The following is a 20,005-nucleotide window of genomic DNA, read 5'->3' as shown; positions in this document are numbered from 1 at the left end:
TTTCCGCAGCAGCACCAACTCATGTCAGTGTGTCTAAGCAGCGTTCGGCAGCCTTCCATCCACAGCAGGCTCATATAAGTGTGCGTCGGCCAGGAGCTGCGTGTCCCTAAAAATAAAAGTCGGAAATGACAGGGGGGCATTCCCCCCTCCCTAAATCCAACCATGGCAGCCGCAGGAGTACCTTTCAGAGCGGTGTGGGGGGGTCCGGAGATTCTTGCTGCGGCGGCTGGGGTTTATTACTACTCCCTGCTCTCTGTACTCCCCCTGATGGCTAACGCCCGGCGGCAAAAAAGTCTCCATTGCCTCCGGGAGTTACGCCACTGGTGAGGTAGATGTATGCCGCGTGGGGGGGGGGGTTTGAGACAAGAACACACATTTGCAGGGGATGGACACCTTTACAAGGGACTGGTGGGTGAAGTGTTGGTACATAGGCTGGCCCTGCTGCTTCCCCTCACAGCTCCATGCTCACGGTGAGGGGTAGTCCAGGTGATTTCAGCCGTAGGGGTGGTGGGCCTGGTCCACTCATGGCAAAGGTGAGTTGAGGCCACATGATGTTCCTGAGTGTTTTGGTTATAATGCCGTCCTTCAGCGGTAATGATGGTTGGTTCTTTGCCTTCTGGTTTCCTTCGGGTTAATGTGGGTATAACGCTGCCATTAATTTAAAGATGACCCTTTAGAACTAGACCCTTCAGATACTAGACCCCTAACGTCCCAACCTATACTCAATATATAATATATGTAGTTTCTCTGCAACACTCACCGCCCCGGCTTGGCCTCTTCTGCTGCGGCCTCCTTACTGAGAGGAGAAGCCGAGATCACTTCCCCCATCACTGCATGACCACCCAGCTGCCATTTGGTGCCATCTCCTGAGCCTGGTAGCCAATCATTGACCCCACCTTCTGGCACCCATGCTCTGATTCGTGGGAGGTGGCGCATTTAAAATGTAGAAAATACCTGCAGTCGGCTGAGCCAGATTAAGCCCTTGGGGTGCCCAACACAGGTGCCCCCCCCCCATAATAATAATAATAATAATAATAAAGATTCATTAAAAAAACGTATATTATATCCCCCACAATAACCCACATATTATTTCCTTCAAATTAAAAATAAACTGCAAGGAAACTAAGATGTTACAGACCGTCCCCATGTCACACACAGCAGCAGCACAGACCACTATGCAGGAAAGTACAGCCACTTCCTGCATCCAAACAGTTAATGAGGAGTCTGCTTGCTGGGACAGTAATAAATCACTGAACGGGACAAGGGAACAGTGAGGGTATACCTGAGGAATGCAGGCTGCCCCTGTCACTGCTACACTCACAGCTTGGATCACACAGTGCACATCGCACTGACCAATGCTTTCACTCTTGAACTTGCCGCCTCTTGCTCTCCCTAGTGGAGTCCCGGCTGTTCCGGACCCTCACGCGACCTTTCTGTAGCACTTAGCAGCAGCTGTCCTGGGCAACTTTCTACGTATATGTGCTGCTGCTCTCAGCCTCCCATTGTCTCACTGTGCTGGGAGACATTCTCTGCTGCTGCATCATAACAGCAGGACAAGGCAAAAGTGAAGGGATTAACTTTAATCCATGTGCAAATAAAGGCGGTGACGTTTCGGAGCTCGGCGGCCCCGTCTTCAGACAAAGAAATATATATATATATAAAATGTATGAAATAGGAATACAAATGCGCTCTACACATTCACCAGAATAAATACACAATAGTAAAATCACATTTTGTTTATTCAAATCCTCAATGCATAGGATCTTCTTCCAATCAGCAGTATTGAATAGTTCCAATGTTAAGATCCAATATCTGAATATATTCAGTTCACAGATAAAACCCTACGCGTTTCATCCGCTAGGACTTCCTCAGGTGTGATCTGGATCCAATCGAACAATGCACAGGGATTTGCTCTCCTCATTATTATAGATAGGGTGTGTTGTACAACGACATCATAAATGGAGAATGACAACTTGTCAAATAGGAAAATAATGTTCCTTGGTTGCCAGGTATCAAGTCAGGCTTTAGATACTAATTTAACAGCTCACAGACAGGTGTCTCGTCAGAGTGCCCATACTCAATAATACATTCAGTTGTTGGGAAGTAATCTGTGTCACCAGTCAGAGAGCTTGACTATCTCTCTATCACAGCGCTTGAAGTGGACCGGTATGCAACGGAATAGCACTAGCACTACCGACACTATTTTTGTTTGTTTTTTAAATGCTGGACTGCTAAAGAGCTGGGGAGATCCTTCTGTAACTGGGCCGGTGATCTCATTGGTCAGGCTGTGCTCCCCAGGGTACTGTGTGCTGTGTCCCATAGTCACTCTGTTGGTGCTGCACAGCTTGTGTGGGGTACGGGGCTGCTGCTGGGACAATGCTGGGAATGCCAGCACAGGTAGGAAGAGTCTTTAGGACACCTGACTAATACTGCAGGTGAGCGGTAGCCGCATAGCATACAAAGACAGCAGCCGGGAATGATGTGATGTCACCGGTGCCTGGGAATTCTCCTCTACTACCACCATAACACAGTGCTCACAGTTACTCTACTCTCCTATACCTTTTCCAGCCACATCAGTGGGGCTCTGTCACGCTCCCAACCAATACACCCCCCTTCCCCAGTTGTTTCCTGCAATGGTATCGTCTTACATGTGCTCGTTATATTATATTATATACTGTATATGCTTCCGTGTTCTCTACATCTGCCCTGTAAATGCTGCTGTCATCCTATGGCATGACCAGTAGCAGGTGGGAGGAATGTGACTAGCTGGGTGACATGGGGGTGCAGTAAGGCTGGGTGCAGGGTGACATGGGGGTGCAGTAATGCATTGTGTAAGGTGACATGGAGGTGCAGTAAGGCATTGTGCAAGGTGACATGGAGGTGCAGGGTGACATGGGGGTGCAGTAAGGCACTGTGTAAGGTGACACGGGGGTGCAGTAAGGCACTGTGTAAGGTGACATGGAGGTGCAGGGTGACATGAAGGTGCAAGGTGACATGAGGGTGCAGTAAGGCACTGTGTAAGGTGACATGGAGGTGCAGGGTGACATGAAGGTGCAAGGTGACATGAGGGTGCAGTAAGGCATTGTGCAAGGTGACATGAAGGAGCAGTAAGCCATTGTGTAAGGTGACATGGAGATGCAGGGTGAGAGAGATGCAGGGTGACATGGAGGTGCAAGGTGACATGGGGGTGCAGTAAGGCATTGTGCAAGGTGACATGGAGGAGCAGTAAGCCATTGTGCAAGGTGACATGGAGGAGCAGTAAGCCATTGTGCAAGGTGACATGGAGGTGCAGTAAGCCATTGTGCAAGGTGACATGGAGGTGCAGTAAGCCATTGTGCAAGGTGACATGGAGGTGCAGTAAGGCACTGTGTAAGGTAACATGGAGGTGCAAGGTGACATGGGGGCGCAGTAAGGCACTGTGTAAGGTGACATGAAGGTGCTGTAAGGCTAGGTGCAGGGTGACGTGGAGGTGCAGTAAGGCTGCGTGCAGGGTGAAGTGGAGGTGCAAGGTGACATGGAGGTGCAGTAAGCCTGGGTGCAGGGTGATGTGGAGGTGCAAGGTGACATGGGGGTACAGTAAGGCATTGTGCAGGGTGACATGGGGGTGCAGTAAGGCATTGTATAAGGTGTAAAGTCTCCCGCTGGACCGCTAGCCAATAGGTGCTTGCGGTCCAGCAACCAATCAGAAGCAGAATTAGCTGCTGGACTGCGAGTGCCTCCAGGTCCGATAGGATCCCACTACTTGCCAATCCTCACATTCACACTCTCTCTCCTTTTCTTATTTTGGCCTTTATTTCCAAACAAATTTGGGTACTTGTGTAATATCTGGGCGCTCGATTTTTTCATTGTATCGCATAGCATCGCATGCCACGACTTAAGGCATGCAATGCAATACAATGCAATACAATGCGATTTTTCATTGTAAAGACCCAATTTTTAATTGTATAGTCACCCATGGGTGATTTCATACCCCCACTATCCAACTACGCATGGAGTTGATTTTATATAGTGTGGCGAGCGCAGCGAGCCACCGAGCCCGAAGCGTTGGCGAGCACAGCGAGCCCCGCAAGGGGACGCAGAATGCATGTAAAGTAATCCGCGTCCCCTCGCTGCGCTCGCCACACTATATAAAATCAAATCCATGCGTAGTTGGATAGTGGGGGTATGAAATCACCCATGGTTGACTATACAATTAAAAATCAGGTTTTTACAATGAAAAATTGCATTGCATTGCATGCCTTAAGTAGTGGCATGCAATGAAAAAATCGGGAGCCCAGATAATACTCAAGTATCCAAATTTGTTTGGAAAATGGGCAAAACCATGTGCACTGCAGGTCGGGTAGATGTAACATGCGCAGAGAGAGTTAGATGTGGATGAGTTATTTTGTTTCTGTGCAGGGTAAATACTGGCTGCATTAGTTTTACACTGTAATGTAGATTTCAGTTTCAACACACCCCACCCAAATTTAACTCTCTCTGCACATGTTACATCTGCCCCATGTAGAGTGCACATGGTTTTGCCCATTTTCCAAACAAGTTTGTACTGCAATCAGATCTGAAAAAGGGCCTTTATTTCTACTGTTTTGGAGTCCTCGACAAATTCGCACAGTGGTGATCAAATCTGAATTAGGCCCAGAATTAGTACCTCAGTTATTATCATTTAACTATCTATGCTGAAGCCTGGAACAAAGTCATATATAGGACTTGTTGGTCTTTAAATACTGGCGGCAGCATAGGCCTTTTGTTTATGTCCTGAAATGTTGCTATTTTATATTGTAATGATGTTGACTCTGTGACGGGGTTGGCCCCTATCAAAGGTATTCAACATGTGACCCGCCAGCTTTTGTCGAACCACACAACCCAGCATGTCCCGCAAGAGTTTCACATGCCTTAATAGCAAAACTATGTCAGAATATGCTGGGATGTGTAGTTCTCCAGCAGCTGGAGGACATGCATTGGGGAAAAGCAGCCAGAGTGAGGCTGATGATGTCACAGACAGCCTTTGTGATGTCACAGCAGGTGTGAAAGAAAAGGCCCTGCTTGGGGACAGGACAATCACTCATTGGATGAGAGTGAGCGGTGTTGCTAGCTATAACCCTTTGTAGCTGTTTACACGTGTTTTCTCATTGCTTTATATTCAAGTTTATTCTTGAACATTTACAGAAAATGTGGCGTAGCTGTATAAACGCCATTTATTGTTTCTTGACATCGAAGTTCATTCCTGAACATTCACAGAACATGTGGCCCGATCATATTGAGCTGACACAGGAAGACAAAAGTGACATTCTGCAGGGCGACGGTCTGTCCTTAGGCATTATTGAAGCTGCTCAGCAAATATTGCGCAAGCAATTTGATGTACAAGGATTGCAATCGTTAGAAAAAGGTGCAAATGGCTCCTTTGATGCCGTCTCTGGGCTTGCAGTACAGCTACACCCAGATATGGATGAGAGGCACTGCTTCGTGTCTTGTTTTCGCAATGGACAGATAGAAGTTGCAGACAGTGCTGAATGGCGGCTTACCCGTTCTGGAAGCAGACAACTGAAAGATCTCTATGGGGCTGTCGTTCCAAAGGACACCCTGAAGAACATCAAACTCCTGGATGTGGAGAAACAGGACCCAGACTCAGACGACTGTGGTGTATTTTCTATAGCGAATGCTGTGGAACTTCTCTTCACCGGGGACGTACCCATCTGCAGATACAACTATCCATTAATGAGGCCACATCTCATACAGTGCCTGGAGGATGGAGAGTTCACACCTTTTCCAAAAATTGGGAAAAGAAGACGCCAAGAAGAGTATGGAAGTAATAAGCGATTTAGACTCAATCCGGCTTTTACTAACAGCATCGAAGAAACTGAAAAAGTGAGACCACCTCCAAAAACCTGTAGAAGAAGATGCGTCGTTCAGTAAGGTCATAATAAAAGGGGTAACCTGATGCGGCAGTTATTAGCTGCAGCTCCACCTCAAATCCCACGTGGCGTCCTATTATAGAACTGAGCAGAAGGAAAATCTGGGGATTAGGGCTACTGGCGACACCCCAAAAACAAAAACGACACATGGCAGCCACCTCATGGGTGTGTTGGAAGAGCTGTAAATAGTGATTCATACAAAGCGCTTACCTTTAATGTGCAGCAAATATCTAGAAAATAGTATGGTGTGAATACTTATTGATGTTAGTTGTAAGATGTCAGTCAACAGACTATGTAAGAGAGATGTCAGTCAACAGACTATGTAAGAGAGATGTCAGTCAACAGACTATGTAAGAGAGATGTCAGTCAACAGACTATGTAAGAGAGATGTCAGTCAACAGACTATGTAAGAGAGATGTCAGTCAACAGACTATATAAGAGAGATGTCAGTCAACAGACTATGTAAGAGAGATGTCAGTCAACAGACTATGTAAGAGAGATGTCAGTCAACAGACTATGTAAGAGAGATGTCAGTCAACAGACTATGTAAGAGAGATGTCAGTCAACAGACTATGTAAGAGAGATGTCAGTCAACAGACTATATAAGAGAGATGTCAGTCAACAGACTATGTAAGAGATATGTCAGTCAACAGACTATGTAAGAGAGATGTCAGTCAACAGACTATGTAAGAGAGATGTCACTCAACAGACTATGTAAGAGGGATGTCAGTCAACAGACTATGTAAGAGTGTCTCTTAGGGACCTCTATATTGCATAGGTCCCTAACCTGGGACCTATGTTTCCTGTAGGTGACCGCAGTAGTATTATTTGGGCAGGAGGGGGTAGATGTGGTGCAAGATAGGGGGGGTAACATTTAAATAGAATATTGGTCCCAAATGGGTGGGGGTGATGGACTGGATGTTAAGTCCAAAAGTGAAAGTTGTGATAAAGGTGTCTGCCGTCAGCATTGGAAGAACTGCTAAGCTAATAGTGGTTTAAAAAATGATGACAGTTACATGTAACTCATTGATAACTTACCATGAAGGTAACAGTAGGAACTTCAGCTAGTAGACAAATAACATAGATATATATTTTATAACACATCTTGTGAACATTTGTATTACTGCTGAGGCGTTTTGTGTGTGTGTGTGTGTGTATATATATATTTGTGTGTATATACTTGCCAGCAGCACTGGAGGAGCATATTAGCTTGACCCTTATTTCTGATTGCTTTTTGGTAACTGAATTGGGCCATCTAATAATCCGCACTCTGGTCTATGCGATCTTTCGCCAATCTAAACCACAGTGTTCGATACCAGTAAAATTCTCTCCAGGCTATAAAGAGTCCGTGAGAACCGACATTCTTCGGATCCAATAAAACGCTGTATAAATTACCATCCACAATGTCGATATTGTATATACCCCTGATGAAGTCTAACAGATGAAACGCGTTGGGTTTCTGATGAACGTTATATAGAAATTTGCGTTTCAATTGAACTGTATATGGAAAACTGACCGATAAATTGCCGGATTACACGCTGCTGTAAAGAACTTTATCTGAACATATTTTAAGGATTTTTTTTAATTAAAAACAGTTTTAAAACCATTGTAATCACTGCCTATTAAGTCACCCATAAAGGATTTTTGGGTTGGTGGCGGCGTTTATTTGGGCGCACTCTATATACTCTTTCTTGTATTCTGTCCTTTTCCTCCACTAACAGGGGGGACTTATAGAGGTGGTGCAGCCATTTGTTTCTTAGCGCAGTGAAAGGGTTATCTTGTCATATATATATATATATATATATATATATATATGATATAAAATCCCGGTGGTCAGAATCCCGGCGTTCAAAAACCCAACGCCGGAATCCCGACTGCGGAAATCACGACAAGGGGGGACGTGGATCACCCCCCCTTGCCGGCTCGCTGTGCTCGCCACGCAGAAGGCCCGGTGCCAAGCGTTATTCTCCCTCTATGGGTGTCGTGGACACCCACGGAGGGAGAAAGTGCCGGGATTTCGGTGTCAGGATTTTGAATGCCGGGAATCCAACCGCCAGGATATGAACTGCATCATATATATATATATATATATATATATATATATATATATATATATATATATATAACAATAGGAAAGAAGCGGCACTCGGAGGCTTGTTGAAGGTGAAACAAGTGGGGATCTCGCCTCTACCCGAGTGAGAAAGCAGACACGCTCAGTAGTGGTGAGCGACGCGGCAGGGGGGAGGAGGGATGCTTCCTGGAACAGCTGACAGCCGCTCACATAAGAGGAGGTGAGCAGCCTGTCAGCACGGCTATGGACTCTGGAGACTGCAGGGCTGAGGGGAGTATCCACACGCTGACGCGCTCAGCATTGTACACCCAGCGGGCGGGTACTAGAAGCGTGGCAACGGCCGGGGAGGTACCGTAACTTTTCAGCGCCTATTAACTGTACAGGGCGCAGGGCGGGCAAAAACGGGCAGGGTGAATTCGGCAGCTTTTACAGGGGCAGGGTGCAGCGCCCTGCAAAATAAGCCTAGCGGGAACACTGGTGGATTTTGCTGGGGCAGGACAAACCTTGGTAGGTTTTTCCTGCCCCAGCAAAACCCACCACTCAAGGGGTTAAAACCAGCACCAGGCCCAAGGGCTGGTCCTCGTTCCCAAAATATGGGGGACAAAATGAGCAGGGGTCCCCCGTATTTTAATAACCAGCACCAGGCCCAGCAGGGTAATGCCACAAGGGATACGGTCATTGGGTCACCACCAAGTAGGTCGACACCACTAGGTCGACATGAGTTTAGGTCGACAAGACTTTAGGTCAGGCATGTCCTAACTATGTCCCTCCAGCTGTTGTGAAACTACAACTCCCATCATGCCTTGCCACAGTTTTACTATTAGGGAATGCTAAAACTATAGCAAGGCATGCTGGGATATGTAGGCGGTATTTCATGCTCTACTATCCACTATGGCATGGTGGGAGAATAGAATAGTGTGCCGAGCTTAGGGAGGCACTGTGCCCGAAGCATGGTGAGCGCAGTGATCCATGCGGTGGGGGCGCAGTGGTACGTTTTAGTGTTTATGTTGACTGTGTTGACATCAGGGGCGGATTGGGATGGAAAACCAGCCATGGGAATCTGGGAAAGCAGGCAGCCCTACAAAAGGGGGTGGGACCAAAAGAGAGAGATAGAGAGAGGAAACGCAGAGAGAAATAGAGAGAGGGATCGCAGAGAGAGAGATAGAGAGTTTTGCTTTGGGTGCCAAGAAACCTTATATCGGCTCTGACACCTGGTATTATACTGCAGCCTGTGTGAGTAGAACAGCAGCTCCCCTGTAAGTGCCCTTATGGCTCACACCCAGCAATCACTACTATGCTGTTACTAGCAGTATAATACCTGGGGTCACCTGGTGCCAGCTGCAGCACTCTCCCTCCTGTCTGCCATGCATTGCACACCAGGAAGGGACGTTTCCCTGGTAACACAGCTCCTCCCACTCTGCCCCACACAGGAAATACACTTTGGTTACAGCCGCGGGGGAGTCTGGGAGAACAAAATGGCTGTCGCTGTATGAGGACACACAATGAGACATCGCTGCCGGACTGGTAGAAGCAGTAATTGCATTGAGGGAATGTATAGAGAGAGTTCTGTGAGGTGCGCTCACCGGTAGAGGATAGATTCCGTGCTGTAAATACGACGCCTAGTAAGGCACCATAAAGAATGTCCCCTGTGTGAGGGAGCGGCGGCCATTTTACCGAAGACCAATCCCCGCGTTCAGTCAGTGTAGCAGCATCTCGGCTTTTTGCTGGGGCAGCGCTGCTGATCCTACCTGAGGCCTCTCACTTCCAGCAGCCACGGTGATTAAGTTACGGGGGACCGAGAGAAAACATTGCTGTATCTGGCAGCAGGTGATGGTATTGTGCTGCCCTGGTGTTATTATACAGGGGGAGCAGCATGTGGTGTCCTGTTATACAAGGAGCAGCCTGTGGTGTCCTTTTTATACAGGGGGAGCGGCCTGTGGCATCCTGTTACAAATGTTATACCTGCAGCCTATTGTGTAATGTTAAAAATAGTATACAGAGGGAGCAGACTCTAGTGTGGTGGTATTATTTTATAGTTGAGCAGCCTCTTTTTAATTTTTTTTTTTAATTATTATCAGGGAGCAGCTTTCTGTCCTGTTACAAAACTTAAATTAATTAGATGTACATTTTTTCAGGGTTTTTATTCACTGATATCTTCTTAGTAGTAGTATGATGATTATACAGGGTGAGCAGCCCTTGGTGCCCCATTACCATTATTTTGAGATAACCATGTACTACAATGGACATTGTAGTGGTATACTATAGCGCTTATACTGTACATCAGGGTTGCCGACTTGCATAAAATCCTCTCCGGGAGAAGCCCGGAGAGGAATCTTTCATGACGAGTTTGGGGGGCGGGACTTAACGGTGACGTCATTAAGCCCCGCCCCCATTACGGCAAATAGCTGAAAAAACTGATCTCCATGGAGGGGGTGGGCCTAAAATGACACGATTGTGCCATTTTAGCTCCTCCCCCTCCTCTGAGATCCGCGGATTGCGGCATTTAAATGCCGCGATCGGGGGGCTCAGTGGGGGTCCCCCTGATTCCGGGAGGGTTGCCCACCCTTCCGGGGGCCGGGAGGGGGGACCCGATTTTCGGGAGACTCCCGCAAATTCCGGGAGGGTCGGCAACCCTGCTGTACATGTGGCCATTGTTCTCTGTATGATGTATATTTATATGTGCGGAAACATTAGAGGCAGCTGTTGTGCCTCTGTGTGGATTTCTCTTATGGTGGCCATACACTACTGGGATGTATCGCAGCAGTGTATGGCCATGCGACCCCCTCGGAGCCCCCTGGGACCTGCATACGATGCATCACATGCTGTCCTTTCACATGCGATGTATCCCATGTGACCCCATTCCCTGCCACCAAGAGGAGGGCCGAGTCGGCGGGTGGGCAACCGGTCCGACCTCCTGCTCAGGTCCGATACGAATCGGACCCAAGGCGGACGTCAAACACATTTGATTTCTTGGCCCGTTCCATTGGGATCGTGGGAAATTGGCCCAAATCGGACTAATGTATGGGCACCTTTACCTAATATGTTACATGTGTACTGTGTGGTGTTTATTGTAATTATATTTACACCTAGACAACCGAGCGGTGAGGAAACAGAGTGTTTACTAGACATCACGTGAGGATGAGACACGTCACTGATTCTCCGAGGATGGACAAGGAGCAGAGTCACATGACTGAGAGGATACTAAATATCACCCTGGAGATCATCTACCTGCTGACTGGGGAGGTGAGGGGACCTGGGAGTGTCACTGTGACATCACATATATCTATAGTAATAATACAGGGAGGTGAGGGGATCTGGGAGCGTCACGGTGACATCACTTATATCTATAGTAATAATACAGGGACGTGACTGGGGAGGTGAGGGGATCTGGGAGTGTCACAGTGACATCAATTATATCTATAGTAATAATACAGAGACGTGACTGGGGAGGTGAGGGGATCTGGGAGTGTCACTGTGACATCACTTATATCTATAGTAATAATACAGGGACGTGACTGGGGAGGTGAGGGGATCTGGGAGTGTCAGTGTGACATCACATATATCTATAGTAATAATACAGGGACGTGACTGGGGAGGTGAGGATATCTGAGAGGTCACTGATATCACTGATCTATTAATACTACAGTGACCTGACTAGTGGATCTTGGAGGTGACATCACATAGCAATAAGAGAGGGTACTGGGAGTGTATGCAGTGATAGTGTATTTTCCAATACACAGGGTTACGTAGTAGTGAAGAAGACATCCATTGACCATGAGACACCGAGTTGCCATCCCTGTGTGTCAGGAGAACTGAGCAGGACCCAGAGTTCCATCACAGTGCCTCCACCTCACTCACTGACACATGGGAGAGACAAGAAGCAGAAGATCCTGGAACTCACCGACAAGATCATCCAGCTGCTGACCGGAGAGGTGACTGCTGGGAATGGGGCATTATACAGTAACACCGGGGGAGGTGACCGGAGAGGTGACTTCTGGGAATGGGGCATTATACAGTAACACAGGGGGATGTGATCGGAGAGGTGACTGCTGGGAATGGGACATTATACAGTAACACCGGGTGATGTGACTGCTGGGAATGGGGCATTATACAGTAACACCTGGGGATGTGACCGGAGAGGTGACTGCTGGGAATGGGACATTATACAGTAACACAGAGGGAGGAGACTGCAGAGGTAACTGCTGGGAATGGGGCATTATACAGTAACACCGGGGGATGTGACCGGAGAGGTGACTGCTAGGAATGGGACATTATACAGTAACACCAGGGGATGTGACTGCTGGGAATGGGGCATTATACAGTAACATCAGGGGATGTGACCGGAGAAGTGACTGCTGGGAATGGGACATTATACAGTAACACCGGGGGATGTGACCGGAGAGGTGACCACTGGGAATGATGCATTATACAGTAACACGAGGGGATGTGTCTGGGTGATGACTGTATCACTGTCTGTGTCGGTTTCCTAGAAGGTGTCAGGATGTCACTGTCTGTCTCTCCATGCAGGAGGAGGAGTATACAGAGGAACACAAGGGTCTGTGCAGGAATGTTATGATGGAGAATCACCGGCCCCTCACATCACTGGGTAAGAGGAGACTTTGTTATTGTACAGGGGAGAGCAGATTTGGGGCCCCCTATATACATGTATCATCTGCTAATCCACATGTACAATATATTCAGTCACTGTGTGTCTCCTATAGATGGATCCAGTAACAGAGATACCCCAGAGAGATGTCCCCGTCCTCTGTATTCCCAGCATTGTACAGAGGAGATGCACAGGACCCCACAGGAGGATCAGGTAGGTGGGAATAAGGGTCTCCCCAATATACCAAAGTCTATCACTATATGAATTGCAACAGGTGTGTGTGTGTGTGTGTGTGTGTGTGTGTGTGTGTGTGTGTGTGTGTGTGTATTATACATCAATAATCTACTGTGTAAGCTCAATACTGTCAGACATTATTTATGTGATATTTATTTGTAGGTTCAATGTGAAGATATGTCTGATATTAAGGTTGAAGAAATAAAGGGAGAAGAAGAGACGGATGTGACTGACATTAAGGCAGAAGACACAGAGGAAGAAGAGACGTATGTGACGGATATGAAGATAAGAGAAGAGTTTTATGTGTCTGATAAGAAAGAAGATCTAGAGACAGAAGAAACATATATGAGGGATGATCAGCAGTGTAAGAAGGAGGAAATCCCTACAGATATCAGCACGGGTGAGGAATAATCACTTATTGCATACAGTATTTTCCTTGTTCTGTTAATACAGCTATATCAGAAATCAGGAGCCATCAGCCCCTATTATATTCCTGCTCTTCCTGTCACATCATGTCACTGTGTGTTACCAGCCCAGAGATCTAACCAGTCTCCTCCCCACACTCTCTGGTGTATCTCATACATCAGGAGCCATCAGCCCCTATTATACTCCTGCTCTCCCCTCACATCATGTCACTGTGTGTTACCAGCCCAGAGATCTGACCAGTCTCCTCCCCGGTTTCTCTGGTATATCTCATACATCAGGAGCCATCAGCCCCTATTATACTCCTGCTCTCCCCTCACATCATGTCACTATGTGTTACCAGCCCAGAGATCTGACCAGTCTCCTCCCCACACTCTCTGGTGTATCTCATACATCAGGAGCCATCAGCCCTATTATACTCCTGCTCTCCCCCTCACATCATGTCACTGTGTGTTACCAGCCCAGAGATCTGACCAGTCTCCTCCCCACACTCTCTGGTGTATCTCATACATCAGGAGCCATCAGCCCCTATTGTACTCCTGCTCTCCCCTCACATCATGTCACTGTGTGTTACCAGCCCAGAGATCTGACCAGTCTCCTCCCCACACTCTCTGGTGTATCTCATACATCAGGAGCCATCAGCCCCTATTATACTCCTGCTCTCCCCCTCACATCATGTCACTGTGTGTTACCAGCCCAGAGATCTGACCAGTCTCCTCCCCACACTCTCTGGGTGAAAAGGATAATCATGACAATCAAGTGTTTAATACTTTACATAAAAAATATATTAATCAATCAAAATGAATGCTGTCTTAACAAGATCATTACAAGACCACTTAAGTCTATTGCAGCTCCCAATAGGTATTCTGTATAACTGAATTAGACACAAATAAAATAACAAGTAAGAGAGCCCTATAACAGAAGTATAGATCACTTTATTAGTATTAAAAAGTAAATTATAAAAACATATTAGGTGTACATATTTGCCACTATAATAATAATTGGCACAGATATTCTGCAGGTGGTTACTGTAATTGCATTTTTTCCTCGGGTTCCATGGTTCACACAGGGTGACATCGGGTTGTAGGCGGATCCAGAGGACCGTGGCACCAATCAGCGAAGCTTTGAAAGTTTCCCAGGATGCCTGGTCCCTCTCCCCTATAACCCCGCCTCCATCCTCAGTTGTTTTTTTTGGTGCCAGCAGGAAGCTGGAGCACCGTCACAATCAGCTGGGATTACCTCATATAAGTTATCCCAAAGAAGCTTTTATCTTAATTTTTTATTCTTATTTTCACACTAAGCCACATTGATGCGGCTGGGCTGCCTCTGCCGTCACTCCTGTCGGCGCCTGAACTCCCCCACGGTCAAGAGGGGTACTCGGTGGGGGAGAGATCCAGAGCCTAGCACCGCCGGACACTTCTCATCCTAGACGGTGTGGCCGGAGCGCAGGAGCAGGTAAGGCTCTCTCTGAGAGAGCCTCCTAGAGCGCGGGTACAGTCTCCCCTGTGAAACCATCCACACACTGTAGCGCTTTCACAGACACCCTCATCCCACTTACCCCATAGGGTACAGTGGAGGATTGGGGTGCAGCAGCAGCACTTTGCTTTAGCCGGCTACTTTGGTAGTGATTGTGTCTGTGACTTAGTGCCAGTCTATTCTTTCCTATATGTCAGTAACTAGTTGCTGTCCCTGTGTTCTCTTATATCTTCTGAGGAAGATTCAGAGGTTTTATCCTCTGGTCACATATGTTTGTGTATCACTCTAGGTTCCCCCCTCAGGGCTATACCTATTGTATACTCCCCCCACTATTTGGGTTATCTCACTATGTCCAAACGGGGGCGCACTCAGACAGTCTCCCAAGCTCCTGTCATGCAGGGCTTGTTCTGCAGGCCTGTCTGAGCAGGACGTCATTCAGGAGGGGCTGTGTGTCAATTGCTATATCCCCCCTGGCCAGGCTTCTGTCATGGTGGCTACTCAGGAGCCTCCCAGGGCAGTTCAACAATTGTTGGGCACCCTAGTGGATCACCGTCCTCCTCCCATAGTTACACCACCTGTGGTACAACCCGCTCCTACATGGGTTAATACCTTATCGACCACGGTTCAGCCCTTAGCACAGACCACAGTAGCCAAGCAAAAACTGCCTAATACAACACAGCCAGCTAGGGCCCTGTCTGCGCCTTTACTCTCAGTAGTTCAGGATGATACAACATAGACATGTTTTAAACTTTATTCTTCTTTTCTATACCTACTACTTTATTTTATACTTCTCCACGCTGATCCTTGATACAAGGACAATAACCACAAGGTTACATATAATTTAATAACAATTTTCGAACAAATCAATATTGAGTGACGACCGTCTATTCATAAAATTTTAAAATAAACTAATAAAGGATTTTACTGAATATATTGTAGTCTGAAGTCCTGTCTATATCGGCATGGCGCTTGGGGCTGCCTTACTAAAAACAAAGGTTTTTCTGCCAAGGTTATCGAGACTGTGATTCAGGCGCGTAAACCAGCATCCGCTAGGATTTATTACCGGGTCTGGCACACTTATTTTTCCTGGTGTGTATCCCGCAAGTATGACCCTAAAGTTTTTAAGAATACCAGAATTCTATCCTTTCTTCAAAGGGGATTAGATATCCGTTTACGGCTAGCCTCTCTTAAGGTCCATATCTCGGCATTGTCAGTTTGGTTCCAGAGAAGAATAGCATCTCTTCCAGATATACGTACATTCATTCAAGGAGTTCTACGTATCCAACCACGTTCCTCCTACAACACCATGGGACCTGTCTCTGGTGTTGTAGGCTCTGGCTAATTATCCTTTTGAACTAATACAATCAGTGGAATATAAATGGCTCACAGCTAAAACAGTATTTCTATTGGCTATGGCATCAGCCAGACGGGTGTCGGATTTGTGAGCTCTCTCCTGCAAACCCCCGTTTCTCATTTACCATTGGCATAGGGCGGTGTTACAGACCAGACCTTCTCACCTCCCTAAAGTAATCTCCAAATTCCACATCAATCAGGAAATAGTAGTTCCAGCGTTCAATTCTGAGGATCTTTCTTCAGATGAACGTCTGTTAGATGTGGTCAGGGCTCTGACCATTTATCTGGACCGTACCGCGGCCATCAGAAAATCAGATTCTCTCTCTTTGTGCTGTATGGATTCCACAAGAAGGGCTGGCCCGCGCACAAACAAACACTTGCCCGCTGGATTCGAATGGCAATTCAACAGGCCTACCAACTGGCTAATCTTCCCATACCTTTGTCAATCAAAGCTCATTCCACCAGGGCGGTAGGTCCATCATGGGCAGCACGCCGCGGAGCGTCTGCCGAACAACTATGTAAGGCTGCAACGTGGTCGTCTGTCCATACGCTTGTTAAGTTCTATGCATTTGACACGTTCACCTCCCAGGATGCTTCCTTTGGTCGTCGGGTTCTTCTGACACCTCCGGCAAATTCTCTCCCTTAAATACGGCTTTGAGACATCCCCAATGTCACCCTGTGGTTACCATGGACCTCGAAGAAAAAGAGTTAACCTAAGTTAACCATAACTCTCGTTTTTGCATTCATATCCCACCGTGTGTATGCTGACAGAACAGACCCGTACCACCATCAGTAGTGCTGATCCTGTGAGGTGCATACACGCAGCTCAGTAGCCAGAAGCCAATTATTTTATATTGATAAAATAGATGAATGTTACTTTCAGTCCAAAGTGGCAATAGTATAGTATCGTACAGTATAGCCGCGTCTGGAAAAGGAGGTAATGAGAGAGAGCGAGAGACTAAGGGCAGAGATAAGGAGATAGGACAGAGAAAGAGGGGGGGGCAGATGGGGTGGAGGAGAGAGAGAAGGGGACTGGGAGAGAGCAATGAGTAGGAAAGGGTGGGAGTGGAAAGGGGAGTTGACTGGGGGCAAGGTGATGTGGTAAGATGAGGTGCTGGGGGGTGAGAGGGGATGAGGGGGGGGGGGGGAAGGAGGAAGGTCTCTTTCTTCTTTACCAGTATCCGCGGGCCTCCTGTTCACCAGTGCTGATTGCCCGATCGCCTGTACACATAGGGCCCAATTTGTAGTCCATTCGGTCAGGTGGGGGGCGGCATTGGTGGTGATGGGCCATGGGAATGCCCAGCGTTTCATGGACATTTACATGTAAATTCCAGCGTGACGCGCGGTGCTGGGGGCGGGTGGCTGACGTCAGCCACCATGAGCCCTGGAGATATCATTTCAATGATCTGTCCAGCATTGGGCACATGCGAGGGGATCCGGGGGGGGGGGGGTAGCGGCGATTCCTCAGAGTGGGCACTGTGGGACTCGGACCAGGTCATACAGAGTCAGGCCCATAGCACGATGCACCAATATATCGGCCATTGGGTCCGTTGCAGAGTTCACGTTGGTTACAGACCTATTGCTGGTACCCACTGGCTGACGGACCAGCGATATATCGGCCAGTGTGTGCGCAGCATTAGACATGTTCAGTGTAAGTGATAAAACATCCATGTACATTTCCTTCTCAATATAAACAATTCTGTCTGTTGTCATTCATCTGTTTCCTGTAGATGGGCGCACAAGCAGGAATACCTCGGAGGGAGATCTCATTGTGTCTCCAGATTATATAATAGGAGATAAGAACATCAGACCAGATTCTCCAGAAGAAAACCCCATTATCCCCAACACACAACCAACATTTCCCAGTGCAGATATGTCATCTGGTCCCTCTAGTCATGAGGAACCTTCTCCTGATCATTCAGACCTTACTACATACAGTGCAGACCATAAAGATGATACAGTATCATCCAGATCTGAGTTTGGTAAGAGTTCTATACATCAGTCAGATTCTGTTTTACATCAGATACATCACACAGGGGAGAAACCATTTTCATGTTCTGAATGTGGGAAATGTTTTACAATAAAATCTAATCTGGTTATACATGAGAGGGTACATACAGGTGAGAAACCATATATATGTTCTGAATGTGGGAAATCGTTTACTCATAAATCATATCATGTTAAACATGAAAGACTACATACAGGTGATAAATCATTTTCATGTTCTGAGTGTGGGAAATGTTGTGGCGATAAATCCAGTCTTGTTATACATGAGAGGGTACATACAGGTGAGAAACCATTTTCATGTTCTGAATGTGGGAAATGTTTTACAAATAAATCTACTCTTGTTATACATGAGAGGGTACATACAGGTGAGAAACCATTTTCATGCTCTGAATGTGGGAAATGTTGTGGCAATAAATCCAGTCTTGTTATACATGAGAGGGAACATACAGGTGAGAAACCATTTTCATGTTCTGAATGTGGGAAATGTTTTAGAAAGAAATCTAATCTTGTTGTACATGAGAGGGTACATACAGGTGAGAAACCATTTTCATGTTCTGAATGTGGGAAATGTTATAGGGATAAATCCAGTCTTGTTATACATGAGTGGGTACATACAGGTGAGAAACCATTTTCATGTTCTGAATGTGGGAAATGTTTTACAAAGAAATCTAATCTTGTTATACATGAGAGGGTACATACAGGTGAGAAACCATTTTCATGTTCTGAATGTGGGAAATATTTTACAAGAAAATCTAATCTTATTATACATGAGAGGGAACATACAGGTGAGAAACCATTTTCATGCTGAATGTGGGAAATGTTTTACCAAAAATCACATCTTATTAGACATCAGAGAAACCTTTTCCATGTTTGCAGTGTGGGAAATGTTTTATAAATAAATGTATACTTTGTAAATACCTGAAAAATAACATTTTGATGAGCAGATCTACATTCCACGTGAGCATTGATATGAGGATACCCCTGTTGCATACACAGGGATCATCTGAGAGTAGTCTCCCCTAAACAATGCAGGCTCGATTTCCCCCCCCTGGAAACTGTGGGAGCTACCTGAGGGTTCTTAAAAGTAAGCCCAGCAGAAACTGTCCTGGCTGATGTTCCTCCACATCCAGCCCCCTCCCCCCTCTCTAGAGCTGCTGACTAAAAGTCCATACACACTGGGTGATTATGCTTAGCGTGTATGGACAGCGATGATTGCTATCATTGCAGGGGGGGAACGCCGCTCGGTACATGCACATTGAGCGGCTTTCCCCCTGACCGGCGCCGTCAGAGGGGGGAGGACGGCTTTGCATAGCGCAGCACTATGCAAATCCGTCCTCAAAGCCGCTCATCTGCTGGTAATATCAGCAGATGAGCGGCTTTCCTGGCGATGATGCGGGAGCGCGCAGCAGCGCTCATAAACGGGGCCATACACACGGGGCGGCTTTGAGCTGAAAGTCACCCAGAGGGAACGGGTACAAACATCCACCCAATCATTGCCCAGATCTTTTTTTTATTTCGTATATCTTATTACAATATCCGTTTGATACAGAGATAAGATGTTACATCCTATCCTTTCCCCTACCTTATATCTGTGCAGTGTATATGTGCTTTATGTCTGACAAGCGATGCCATTATACCGATTATACTAAACTTACGTTGTGCCTCATCTATCTCACCTTCTGTATACTGCCATTTATAATAAAGCTATTCCTGTGTCTGGTCCTGTGTAATAGTGTGGATTTGTGTAATGTATATGCATTGTTGTGTATACTCCTGTATAAGCCTCATAGAATTCTGACAGCGTCCATCTCTCCCACGTTTGACACTTTCTTACATTATTACTGTTGGTGTCTGTGTACTTCTCATTATCTACTGTATGGTTTACCAGATGGATCCAGTGGTATAAATCCGGTGCCTCATGCGCCC

At 46.7% G+C, this 20,005-nt stretch overlaps 1 protein-coding gene across 1 annotated transcript in view; it reads left to right on the top strand.

Moving 5' to 3' along the window:
* Window positions 1-19,777, top strand: part of LOC146009549 (uncharacterized) — a 49,312-nt gene extending 29,535 nt beyond the window's left edge. Inside the window, 7 exon segments of the mRNA XM_083149995.1 lie at window positions 5,236-5,635; window positions 11,087-11,223; window positions 11,721-11,912; window positions 12,508-12,586; window positions 12,702-12,799; window positions 12,983-13,220; window positions 17,803-19,777. Coding sequence (XP_083006121.1) covers window positions 5,236-5,635; window positions 11,087-11,223; window positions 11,721-11,912; window positions 12,508-12,586; window positions 12,702-12,799; window positions 12,983-13,220; window positions 17,803-18,887 — 2,229 coding nt within the window. The 3' untranslated portion in view covers window positions 18,888-19,777.
* Window positions 19,778-20,005: the final 228 nt, after the last annotated feature.

This window comes from Crinia signifera, chromosome 6 (assembly GCF_055691185.1).
Source record: "Crinia signifera chromosome 6, ASM5569118v1, whole genome shotgun sequence".
NCBI lineage: Eukaryota > Metazoa > Chordata > Amphibia > Anura > Myobatrachidae > Crinia > Crinia signifera.
Note: the sequence above shows the minus strand (reverse complement) of the source record. Positions and strands in the feature narration are given on the sequence as shown.